The 12,500-nt window shown below is 40.0% G+C and overlaps 1 protein-coding gene and 1 long non-coding RNA gene across 4 annotated transcripts in view; one reads left to right on the top strand and one right to left on the bottom strand.

The window, feature by feature from the left end:
- Positions 1–12,500, top strand: part of LOC135089811 (carbonic anhydrase-related protein 10-like) — a 137,110-nt gene that overhangs the window by 50,994 nt on the left and 73,616 nt on the right. For both annotated transcript variants that reach the window (XM_063985885.1, XM_063985895.1), the window contains 2 exons: positions 6,950–7,070; positions 8,511–9,475. In XM_063985885.1, the coding sequence (XP_063841955.1) occupies positions 9,400–9,475 (76 nt within the window). In that variant the 5' untranslated portion in view covers positions 6,950–7,070; positions 8,511–9,399. The remainder of the gene's footprint in view (positions 1–6,949; positions 7,071–8,510; positions 9,476–12,500) is intronic.
- LOC135089815 (uncharacterized) overlaps positions 1–12,500 on the bottom strand; it is a 220,403-nt gene that overhangs the window by 143,853 nt on the left and 64,050 nt on the right. Inside the window, exon 4 of one of the 2 annotated variants that reach the window (XR_010261653.1) lies at positions 207–276. This is a non-coding gene — a long non-coding RNA (uncharacterized LOC135089815). Of the gene's footprint in view, positions 1–204; positions 277–12,500 lie in introns of those variants that run through there. The other variant, XR_010261648.1, reaches the window with a different exon arrangement.

Here is a 12,500-nt window from a genome sequence, read left to right as displayed (position 1 = left end):
ACTCGTATCGCATTCCTCATTAGGCAATATTCATCATAAATGCGAGGAATAATAACAATAACAAATATTCCATCTTTCTAACACACTGCAGCCTTTTCATGCATTCTACCGGCCTTTAAAGCGTGTATTGGAATTTAGAAAACTGCAAAAACAATCACTATTTGGCTTCCTGTGACATCAAAAGGACACTAACATTACCCCCTCACCTGATACACCATCCACCTGATACGCAGGTGGACCACATCTGCCAGTCCCAGTCCAGGCTGACGGCCACATCTGAAACACAAACACGACAGGTAAGGCGAAATGAAGAATATCCAAACATATAAATGAAACACATAAAAAACCTAACAACAACAACAACAACAACAACAACAACAACAACAACAACAACAACAACAACAATAACATCATCATTATCTATAATAGAAGGTTTTTGAACGTCTTTGTAAACAGAGACAGTGTGTGTGTGTGTGTGTGTGTGTGTGTGTGTGTGTGTGTGTGTGTGTGTGTGTGTGTGTGTGTGTGTGTGTGTGTGTGTGTGTGTGTGTGTGTGTGTGTGTGTGTGTGTGTGTGTGTGTGTGTGTGTGTGTGTGTGTGTGTGTGTGTGTGTGTGTGTGTGTGTGCTATTCACCTACGGTGGCCTGCTGGTCACCCATCTAGCCGTTCCCCTATGGAAAGAGCTGACTTCGTACTGACCGATCTTTCAGTAGGACTGAGACCACTCACACACTACACACCGAGACAGCGAGATCACAAACCCTCGGGTTACATCCCATAGCTACTTGCTGCTAGGTGAACAGGGGCTTCACATCAAGAGGCTCGCCCATGTGCCTCGCCGCACATGTGTGTGTGTGTGTGTGTGTGTGTGTGTGTGTGTGTGTGTGTGTGTGTGTGTGTGTGTGTGTGTGTGTGTGTGTGTGTGTGTGTGAAGTAGTAAATAATAATTAGATGACTTTAGTACATTATCTAAAGCATTATTTTCACACAGTATTCACACAAGGCACCGAACATTTACCAGTTAAGTAGCAAACGTAAAAATAAACATTAAAACATACTGAACCACACTTTCATTAACGCTATCACAAGAAACATTAATACACACACGAAAAATAATAATAAATAACAAGATAAATAAACAACAAACACTTTTCTTTCTACATCCCTATCAGTTAAATAGCAAGCGCAAAAAAAAAAAAAAAAAAAAAACATAAATACATACTGAACCAAACTTCCATTAACGCCATCACAAGAAAGATTAAAGAACACACGAAAAAAAAAGATAAATAAAAATAAACAAACACATTTCCTTCTATACGTAAATACAACACAAGAAACACACATAACAGGAAACATGAAGACTTAAAAAAAAAAAATAAAAAAAAAACACTGAAAAACCAACATGATATTCTACCTGTGAAACTTAAAGTGGAGACTAAATAAACTCAGTCCTGTACCCTTTTATGTAAGAGTATCACTAGGCTGCAGTTGCACGTCTCTACGCACTGCAGAAGGCGGGGGCGGTGGCGGCTTAATGGTGTAGCAGGCGGGGAGAAGGCAGAAGATGAGGTGAAGGGAAATGGTAGAGGAGAAAGGGGGGGAAAAAAGAGAAAATACAGCAAGGTGAGGGGGTGAATTAAAGAGAAAGGGAGGAGAAGGAGGAGGTGTTGGGATTGGTGGAAGAGGTGGAGGGGTGAGGGGAAATGGTAGAGGTGGAGAAAAGGACAACGGAGGAAGGAGAGAAAAATAACGAGGGGAGGAGGGAAATTAAAGAGAAAGGGAGGAGCAAGTGGTGGAAGAGGTGGAGGGGTGAGGGGAGAGTGGTACAGGGAAGGGGTAACGGTAGGGGAAGATAGAAGATGAGCTGAAGGGGAGAAGTGGAAGTGCAGAAATGGAGGAAGAGGAAAAAAAAAAAAAAGAGCGAGGGGAGGGGGTGAATTAAAGAGAAGGGGAGGAACAAGTGCCGGGAGGGGTGAGGGGTGAGGGGAAAGCGGTACAGGGAAGGGGGTAACGGTGGGAGCAGGAATTCAGGAGTGTCACGAGGGGTAAGGGAGGGCGTAAGAAGTCAGTGGGGAGAAGTTCAGCACTAAAGCCACGCCCATCCTCCAATCCCTATGTTCCTTACACCGCGCACCCGATCCCTCGTGTATGTGTGTGTGTGTGTGTGTGTGTGTGTGTGTGTGTGTGTGTGTGTGTGTGTGTGTGTGTGTGTGTGTGTGTGTGTGTGTGTGTGTGTGTGTTTACTGGATTTTTTTTTTTTTTGGTGGGCGTTATCGGAGTGGTAAAAATGGCTGGTAGAGGTTAAAAAAAGAAATAGAATAAAAAAAAACGTGATGCTCCTAAAATATCAAAAGTCTATCTGTCCATCCACCTATTTATCTATTTATCTACCTATCCCCTTACCTATCCACGTATCCGTCTATCCATATATCCTTCCATTTATCTATTTATCTACATCTCCTGCATATCTACCTGTCTGCCAGTCCGCTAGTCTGTCCATCCTTCTGTCTATATATGTCCGTCTAGTTATTACGTTTTCTATTTTCACTCATTTCTTTTATTTACTTGTTTTTTTTTTTTTTTTTTTGTCAATTTTATTTGCTTATCTTCCTCTGCATGTGGATCTCCCTGTGTGTCTATTTGTCTGTCTGGATGCGTTCTATCCCCGCCTTTATGTCCGTCTGCCTGTTGTTTGCTGCATCTCTGCCTGCTTGCCTGTCTGTGTGTGTATTGCCCTCTGAAGGAAAGTTAAAATTTCGATTATGGCTCGTGTGGGACTCGGTCTAGCTTTAAATTGCCATGTTCTGAGTAAAAAGATAGATAGACAGATAGATAGATAGATAGATAGATAGACAGACAGATAAATAGACAGATAAACGGATGGATAGATAGATAGATAGATAAAATACATCGATAAAAAAAAGATAGACTTACACGAACAAATAAAGAGACACACAAACAGACAGACAGACATATAGAATGACAGACTAACTTACAAACACATACTAATAAAGAAAAAAACAAAGACAGACAGACAGACAGATACACAAACACAAACAAATGAACAAAGAGAAGACACGAAGATAAATAAACTCATAACTAGATCACCAATCAGCAAACAAATACATGTAGCAAACAAAATCAAATAAACAAACAAGCCAGGCAACAAAAGTGTTTGAAGATCAGGAAAGAAAAGATAATACGAGTAATTACGGTGTGGCGTAGAGGGAGGGAGAGAATGAGGGGAGGAAAGTGAGGGAGGGAGGGAGGGAGGGACGGAAGGAGGAAAGGAGAAAGGGAGGAGAGTAATATTGTGGAGGGAAGAAGAGGAGGGATGGAGAAAATAAGGAGATGAAAGACGAAGGAATAAGATGAAAGGAAGGAGACAAAGAAAGAGAGAGAGAAGTGAGGGAAGACTGAATAAAGGGAGGGATGATAATAACATTGTGAAGGGAGAAAGAGAAGGGATAGAGGAAAATAGTAGAGGAAAGAGGAAGAAACATTGTGAAGAAAAAATGATGGAGGGAGAGAGAGGGAGAGAAAAATGGTGAGAGGGAGGGAAGGAGGGAGGGAGAGAAGAACATGTGGAGGGACGTTAAGTGATGGAGGAAAAGAGGAGAGGAAGGCCGGAGAAACAGTGTGAAGAGATGGGGGAACGGAGGAAAGGGAGGGAGAGAAAGGGAGAGAGGGAGAGGGAGAGGGAGGGGGCGTGGTGAGAGCGAAGAGTCTTAGGGGGAGGGTACACGGTTCGCCTTTTCGGTTAACTCTCCAAGGACAGATAACTTTTTATTTGTCTTCCACCACTCTCTCTCTCTCTCTCTCTCTCTCTCTCTCTCTCTCTCTCTCTCTCTCTCTCTCTCTCTCTCTCTCTCTCTCTCTCGCTTACTGCCGTTGCCTCTTCCCTTCTCGTACTGAATAGTGTTCTTATCTATCTCTTCTTCTTCCCCTCCTCCTCCTCCTCCTCCTCCTCCTCCTCCTCCTCCTCCTCCTCCTCCTTATCCTCTTCCTCTTCCTCCTCGTCCTCTTCTTTCTCCTCTGAGACGTTTAGAGAGATTATGAAATGGAATAGAGAAAACCACACGAGAGAGAGAGAGAGAGAGAGAGAGAGAGAGAGAGAGAGAGAGAGAGAGAGAGAGAGAGAGAGAGAGAGAGAGAGAGAGAGAGAGAGAGAGAGAGAGAGAGAGTATATATAAAAAAAATTACGTTGAATTCTTCTCTCAATCCTCCTCGCAACTTCTTAAAACAACTCAAAAATGTCTGTGTTTCTTTCCTTCTTTTCCTCTAATTCTTTCCCTCCAGTCCCTCCTCCCTCCCTCTACCCGCAGCGGACCCTTCGTCAGTAGTTTTCCTCACGACGTGGTAACTGGTGAAGAGCTGGCCGCGGGTAAAAAGTGTCTATTCGGCACTGTATGAATAGGTCCAGGGTGAGAGTGAATTGTTGTTGTTATTTTAGGAGTGAGCATTGAGAAGTCAGGAGATATGAACACGTGGAGGATAGAGAGATAAAGACAAATTCTCACTCTCACACACACACACACACACACACACACATTAGATATATAACGTTTAGCAAAAAAATTGACTTAGTGGTAATGATTAAATACAACAAGAATAATATTAATAGTAGGAAATATTTATAGAAAAGAAGAAAATAATTAGACAGACATACAAATATTATTAGAGTTTACATACACAAAAGTTGAAGATTATTAAAAAGAATGCAAAGAAATTAAGATTATTAAGACAAAAAGGAAAATAAAAGCAATAATGTATAAAGATAAATTAAATGGAACAGTACTGCTGCAAAAGACAAAAAAATAAATAAATGGGAATAATTTTGACAAAGAGATAAAATACGCAATATAAGTTACAAAAGAAAATAATTCAAAAGACAATTAATAAAAAAAATGTACAAAAAGAATAATGCATAAGGAATAAAACTGAATTCTGACATAAAAAACGATAAAAATGCACAACGCATAAAAGATAAAGACACCACACAAAAAGAATGTAAAATAGAATGAGAAAAAGAAAAACAACGGAAGCACTAACAAAACTTCAATAAAAAATATATATATACACGCACACTTAGATGCCTGCAGGATAAACAAACAATAAGATGGGAAAATACATACACAAACAGAGAACAAAAGAGAAAATTAGGTGAACACAAAATATGTTTACAGAGATTTTACACCTCTGTAAAATATTAACGAGAAAAGATGGATTATACTTTTTTTATTTAATGTGTAAGCTCTCTCTCTCTCTCTCTCTCTCTCTCTCTCTCTCTCTCTCTCTCTCTCTCTCTCTCTCTCTCTCTCTCTCTCACGCCAGGCCAATACATCCATCTAGTAAGCAAGGGAAAAACTTTCTGCCACTTCAAAAATACGTAATTTCATGATAACTTTGAGACATTAACATTTATAAGACATGACTTCATTACACCTCTCTCTCTCTCTCTCTCTCTCTCTCTCTCTCTCTCTCTCTCTCTCTCTCTCTCTCTCTCTCTCTCTCTCTCGACACGGCAACACTCTCCACCGCCTCCCCAATAAGTCTCAGAAAGCATAAAACGTAAAACTGTATCCCTTCCTGTTTGTCCACAACTTCCTCCTCCTCCTCCTCCTCCTCCTCCTCCTCCTGACAAACCCACGCCCGGCCGACGAATCCAAGACACCCTAAGACAAAAAGTGCCTTCCATTACCACAAGTTTCTGCGTCCTTTCTCGAGCGCGGTGGCAGGTGATTGACTTCCGGAAGTTCTTAGTCTCTTCCTTCTCGTCCTCCTCCACCTGGTTCTCTCTCTCTCTCTCTCTCTCTCTCTCTCTCTCTCTCTCTCTCTCTCTCTCTCTCTCTCTCTCTCTCTCTCTCGGTCCTTCACCATCAATATTTATCCCGCTTCGTGTCGTGTACTTCCCTCCAAGGTTCCACGTCATTCTAGATTCTATTACCTGACACTCTCTGCTTCCTGCCCAGCACCCATGTATCTATCGCCTACGCTTCCCTACCGTCTTGTGTCCCTCCCACGAGTACTTCCTCTCCACTCCTCAACACGATATGATATAACATACATTTATTCATACATACATACATACATATATACGAGAGAGAGAGAGAGAGAGAGAGAGAGAGAGAGAGAGAGAGAGAGAGAGAGAGAGAGAGAGAGAGAGAGAGAGAGAGAGAGAGAGAGAGAGAGAGAGAGAATTATGTTATATACATATAGACAACAATAGACACAGAAACGTAAACATGTTCCTTTCCTTCCACACACACACACACACACACACACACACACACACACACACACACACACACACACACACACACAGAGTTAAAGGTAAAATCAAGGAAACGTGAACTTCCAACCCATTTAGAGTTAGTTCCGCGTTTCCTTGTCTTGTCTTAAGGAATAGTTGACTTCATTTTCTTTCTGTTTTTCCCCACTGTTGTTTCCTTCTTTCAGACAACGAATCACTGACTTTTCTTTTTTTCTTTTTTGTATATTTTTTTTTTTCCTTCCTCTGGTCCAGCCGTCCCTTTAAGACCTGAACGGATTGCGAGTGACGGACATTGGGACACACTAAATCCTGTGAAGTTATGTTATTTATACGTATTTTCTTACTTCTGTACCATGGAATTTTGTTAGATCGAATTGTTTATTTCATCTATTCACTTTTTTTTTTTTTCAGGAATAACCAAGATGGGATAATTTTTCTCCATTCATATTTATTTTCCTATGCCTTTTTATTTCGGGTTCCACAAATCTTCCATGACTTTGAATCGTTAATCTTATGTATATACGTATTTTCCTTTTTTTTACAAGGAATGACTGACATGAAGTAAAGTTTATGTGCATTTTTCGCTTTTTTTTTTCTTTTCTTTTAAGTTACAAGACTATCCCAAGAGATCGTGTGATTTATGTTACCTATATACCTCTTTCTCTTCTTTTCCAGGTTCAAGGAGTCAGACAGGCGACTTCTTGCAATGGTAGTTGAGGACCATAGCTCGAGTCCCGTGTACAATGCTGCCTCGTGAAGTCAAGAGGGTCATCTAGTCTTCAAGGGCCACATCACTGTAAGTCCGCGTCAGTCCCGTCAACCTCAACTCCAATAACAGCACGTTAAAAAAAACACATACCACATGATATGATAAAAGGCTTCAAACGTCACCAACAAAGGCAGCGATTAAGGCACGCAGAAAGGAAGCACATGCCACAGAATACATTAAATCTTCACATGCCACATGGTGGTAATAAGTCTGCGTCAGCCCTATCAAGTGTTGCTCCAATTAAGCCAGTTAAAAAAATATATAAATAAATAGATAAATAAATAAATAAATAAATAAATAAATAAATAAATAATAAAATAATAATAATAATAATAATAATAATAATAATAATAATAATAATAATAATAATAATAATAATAATAATAATACATTAAAACACTTGCTTGATTTTTTTACATCACATCACATTCGTACAAGTCAAGATTCTAATACTATCCTAAAAAAATAAATAAATAAATAAAAAATTCAGTTAATAGCTAAAACCAATTATGAGATTTAATTAGACTCTGCTGCTAAAATAAGATAGCCTTTTGTAGCTAATTGGGTGTAAAAAGATACTCATGTCCTTTATCTATTATACAAATCCTACTGGCGCTCTCATTGCAATATAGCTACAACAACCCCACACCAATGAAATCTCTGTACAAAACCTTTTACAAGCACCTGAGAGAAAGGGGGTTAAATGAACAGGTTTTTAATGTCTATCTAGTATAATGTTGATGATTAATTAATCCTTTCTCAACAGGACGACTTTTTCAATAATCATCTACAGCTTTTCAGGGATACACTTGGTAATAAGGTTGTTAGTGCTGAGTCATTAAGGAGTTTTAAAAGGTCAGACAGATTCATGGTTGAGGATGATAGAAGGAAATAGGTAGGTATATTTCACACAGGGACTGCCACGTGTAGGCCTGATGGCTTCTTGCAGCTTCTCTTGTTTTATCATGTTTATTATGTTCTTATGTACAACAGCTTCGTATATAACTTTGGTAGCCAAGAAAAAAATAACATCATATCAACCAGGACAGAACAAGAAATAACGGGTTCAAGCTTGAAAAACTTTAGGTTTAAGAAAGAGATAGGGAGAAAATTGGTTTTCAAATATAGTGGTAGATGAATGGAACGGACTCAGTAATCAAGTTGTTAGTGCTAAGACATTAGGGAACTTTAAGAGAAGATTAGACGGGTTTATGGATGGGGATGATAGGTGGAAATAGGTAGGTATATTTCATACAGGGACTGCCTCATGTAAGCCTGGTGGCTTCTTGCAGCTTCCCTTCTTTCTTATGTTCTTATGTTGTATGTTCTTTTGCATCCGTGTTCATATATTTTCTTTTCTACAGTATTCTACATGTAAACAAAGGATGAATGTAGCAGTTAGAGGGTTAGGAAACGATGTGTCAATTGGCTGCAGTGAAAGAATTAAAAACATTCCTTCCGTTCCAGGCTCGCCGCAGGATGGGATAATGGGGAAAAGGAAAGCTCTCCCTGCCTCACTAGATATGTAGATGTAGTAACACACTAGTACGTCCTGCTGAAGATCCCTGAGGTGCAATGTAATGTACAGTGACTTCCCGCACGAGACGAGTAGTAGTGATGCTTTGACCCGCTTCTCTCCTCCCTGCATGGCGACTCCAACAAGGGCGATGCACCACATTGGTCTCAACGACACAACGACGACATCTGGCGGCAGTGGAAAAACTAACACGCCCACAAAAAAAAGTAAATAAATAAATAAACAAATAAACAAGAAAAGACAAAACGAAACGCAGCAAAACAAACCAGGGCCTAAAAAAGAAGGATGAGAAACTGCTGAGTGACGGTCGGTGAAACTTTCCCGACAGGACGAGAGAAAAAATGTAAAAAAGAGCGGGAATTTACAGCATCCAGTGCATTAAGTTTGCAAAAGAAATGCAAGAAAAATCCAAATAAGAGTGTAACAGAGAAAAATACCTTGACAACTACCAGGAAGAAAAAGGAGACGGAAAAGAATTAAATAAAAAAATAAAAAAAACGAGGCCAAAAAGAACTCCCCAAAAGAAAGGGCACATAACAAAACTGAAAAAGAAGCGTCACAGAAACGAGCGACATTGAAACAATTTTACCAGACAATAATACAATTTGAGACTGTGCTTACGGACGAGGCAGTGACAGTGACTCACAGTGAGACGGGCTGGGAGGGAACAAAGGTGGACTAGTGAGCGAGCGAGCGAATGAGTGAGTGGATGCGTGGGTGAGTGCCAGGACGCGATGAGTGAAGGGCCTCGAGGGTTGCTGTTTCCAGAGGTGAGCTGAGTGCCAACCTGACGCCCTACACACGGGTGGGTGCCTAAAGATGGCTCTCTTCACGGAGCTGCTCGCCTGCGTCATCCTCGTCTTCCCGTCCCTCCCGCACGCCTCCCTGCAGTCCGGTGAGTATTGGCTAGTTATTCTTATTCTTGTTCTTGTTTTTCTTGTTCTTGTTGGCGTTTTTGTTCTTATTTTCTCCTCTTCCTCCTTCTTCTCCTATTATTATTATTATCATTATTATTATTATTATTATTATTATTATTATTATTACTATAGTTGTACTTCTATATCTTCTTTTATTTGTCAACTTCAGGTGATCATAAACTTTTTTCTTCATCTGCAGTATATTTCCTGATTTTCTTTGTGATTTTTATATTCTGCTGCTATTTGCTTTTTCTTCATGCTTTCTTTCCCTTCCTTTATTTCTTCTTTTTTCTTTCTCTTCTTCTTCTTCTTCTTCATTCTTAGTCTTCTTTACGTTCTTTCTATTTTCATACACACTCAATCTTCTCATGCTCCTTTTCTTTTCCTATTTCACTTTTATTCTTGCTGCAGTTAAAGTTATATATATATATATATATATATATATATATATATATATATATATATATATATATATATATATATATATATATATATATATATATATATATTTTTTTTTTTTTTTTTTTTTACAGTAAACGTTTGTTGACATATTTATCCTCTTTTTCTTTTTTTCGGAGTGTCGTATAAAAGAAGTCGCAAACATACCAAACTTAAAAGAAGCTAAACGCGTCGCCATTACCATCATTAAATCCCACACAAACAGCCGCGTCAATCATGAACTTTGAAAACTCCCACTCATGACACACAAACATTAACAGCGCACTAATGGAACAAGAATACGAAATATTAAACTGTACGCACGCACACAGACACACAGACACACACACACACACACACACATAAACCCTCTCTCTCTCTCTCTCTCTCTCTCTCTCTCTCTCTCTCTCTCTCTCTCTCTCTCTCATCACATAAATATTCACATGGAACTAAGTGGGCGGGGAAAAGCCTTCTAATGTTCTGTCCTTTCTCTTCTACTTAGAATAGAGTAGTGTAATTAAACAACATAAAGAGTTAAGAGTTCGTTGTTACTTGTTATCAGCTGAGACCATTTTTATAATTAACCCTTTCAATGGCAGACAATTTTTCCTTTACTAACCAATAGCAACTTTTATACATTTATCTTCGTACTGAAGCCTCTTAGTTTTGTAGCACGGCAAAGACAAAAAAAAATAAATAAATAGATAAAATAAATAAATAAATAAATAAAATAACATTCTATTTTCTATATAATTTCCCGTGTGTGTCCATGCAAACAATACTTTAACGCTTCCACTGCGACATAAAACAATTCACAACACTAAAAGCAATGTTTGGAATCTTTAAAACCACGTACATGAAAGAAAGGGGATGAAAAAAAGAGCACGTTTGGTATTTCTAAGCAGTACAATGTTGGGAAGTGGCTGCAGAACAAGAAAAAACATCACAGAGAGATTAGTAATTAAAGAAAGACGTGCCAAATAGCAGTGAAAGGGGATTAAAGCGCTCTGAATGTTAATAATAAAGGACAAACATATGAGCAATAAGGAAAGGGTTACCACTGAATTCGGAGCGCTAGATAAAATAAATAACCGGGAAATGGAAGTGTTACTGAAGCTATATCGTATATATAATCCTGAGTTGGAGCAAGAATGGAGGCGATGATACGTCTAGGAACAATTATTAAGTGCGGCAAGCCCCTCCTCACTTGCCGCCCCTGCGTACCAACATTACTGGCTCTTAATGAACAGTCCGCCGACTGATAAATGACTTGACTTCCTGCAGCATTAACACACAGTATAGGACGCCCTAGCCCGCAGAGAGAGAGAGAGAGAGAGAGAGAGAGAGAGAGAGAGAGAGAGAGAGAGAGAGAGAGAGAGAGAGAGAGAGAGAGAGAGAGAGAGAGAGAGAGAGAGAGAGAGAGAGAGAGAGAGAGAGAGAGAGAGAGAGAGAGAGAGAGAGAGAGAGAGAGAGAGAGAGAGAGAGAGAGAGAGAGAGAGAGAGAGAGAGAGAGAGAGAGAGAGAGAGAGAGAGAGAGAGAGAGAGAGAGAGAGAGAGAGAGAGAGAGAGAGAGAGAGAGAGAGAGAGAGAGAGAGAGAGAGAGAGAGAGAGAGAGAGAGAGAGAGAGAGAGAGAGAGAGAGAGAGAGAGAGAGAGAGAGAGAGAGAGAGAGAGAGAGAGAGAGAGAGAGAGAGAGAGAGAGAGAGAGAGAGAGAGAGAGAGAGAGAGAGAGAGAGAGAGAGAGAGAGAGAGAGAGAGAATGGCAGGTAACAAAATCGTTATATATTTTTTCCCCTTCATTCCTTTCATCGTCGTTCCTTGTACCCCCAAGATTCCGCTAACGGGGCCCGGAATGTGGTGAGGAGGAGGAGGAGGTGGAGGAGGAGGATAGCGTCGAATTAGAAGCGGATGTGGCTGTTGAGGTTGGGAGTTAAATGATTAAGAGGAGTAATTAATGAATTCTTTGAGTACGGAGGAATGGCGTGTGTGGCAAGAGAAGATGGTTGTGGAGTTTGTGTTGCTTATATATGTTTGGATGGTGATGGTGCTGATGGTGATGGTGGTGGTGGTGAGGTGCGGCTGATAGAGCTAGTAGATGAGTGGAAAGCTTGACGTTAAAGGATGTATTAATCAACTAAAATGATTTACTGAGTGAGTGAGTGAGTGAGTGAGTGTGATTTTGGCATACACTAGTAACACCACGATCCCACGGCGCCGAGACTGACAAAGAGGAGCAAAGGCATATCCTACCGCAGCGGAAAAAAAAAAAAGAAAGGGGGGAAGAGGAATAGACGTCAAGAATGTTAGGTTAGGCAGAACAGAGACACTAAACAATAATGGAAAGAAGGCCACGGGAGGAAGGAAGTGATGGAGTCGTGGCAGGATACTCGTGGACGGAGAATTACCATTAGGCTATGGGAATGTAGGGTAGTGGTTCAGTATGGATGTAGGTATGCAGGTAATTGGGCAGAAAAGAACGAGGAAAAAAAAAAGAATAATGAAGACTAGATAACGGTAACAGGGTGGAGAGCTGTAGAGTAGGAGACTATAGGAATGAATGTCAGAC

This window comes from Scylla paramamosain, chromosome 3, assembly GCF_035594125.1.
Source record: "Scylla paramamosain isolate STU-SP2022 chromosome 3, ASM3559412v1, whole genome shotgun sequence".
NCBI classification, from domain to species: Eukaryota; Metazoa; Arthropoda; class Malacostraca; order Decapoda; family Portunidae; genus Scylla; species Scylla paramamosain.
Note: the sequence above shows the minus strand (reverse complement) of the source record. Positions and strands in the feature narration are given on the sequence as shown.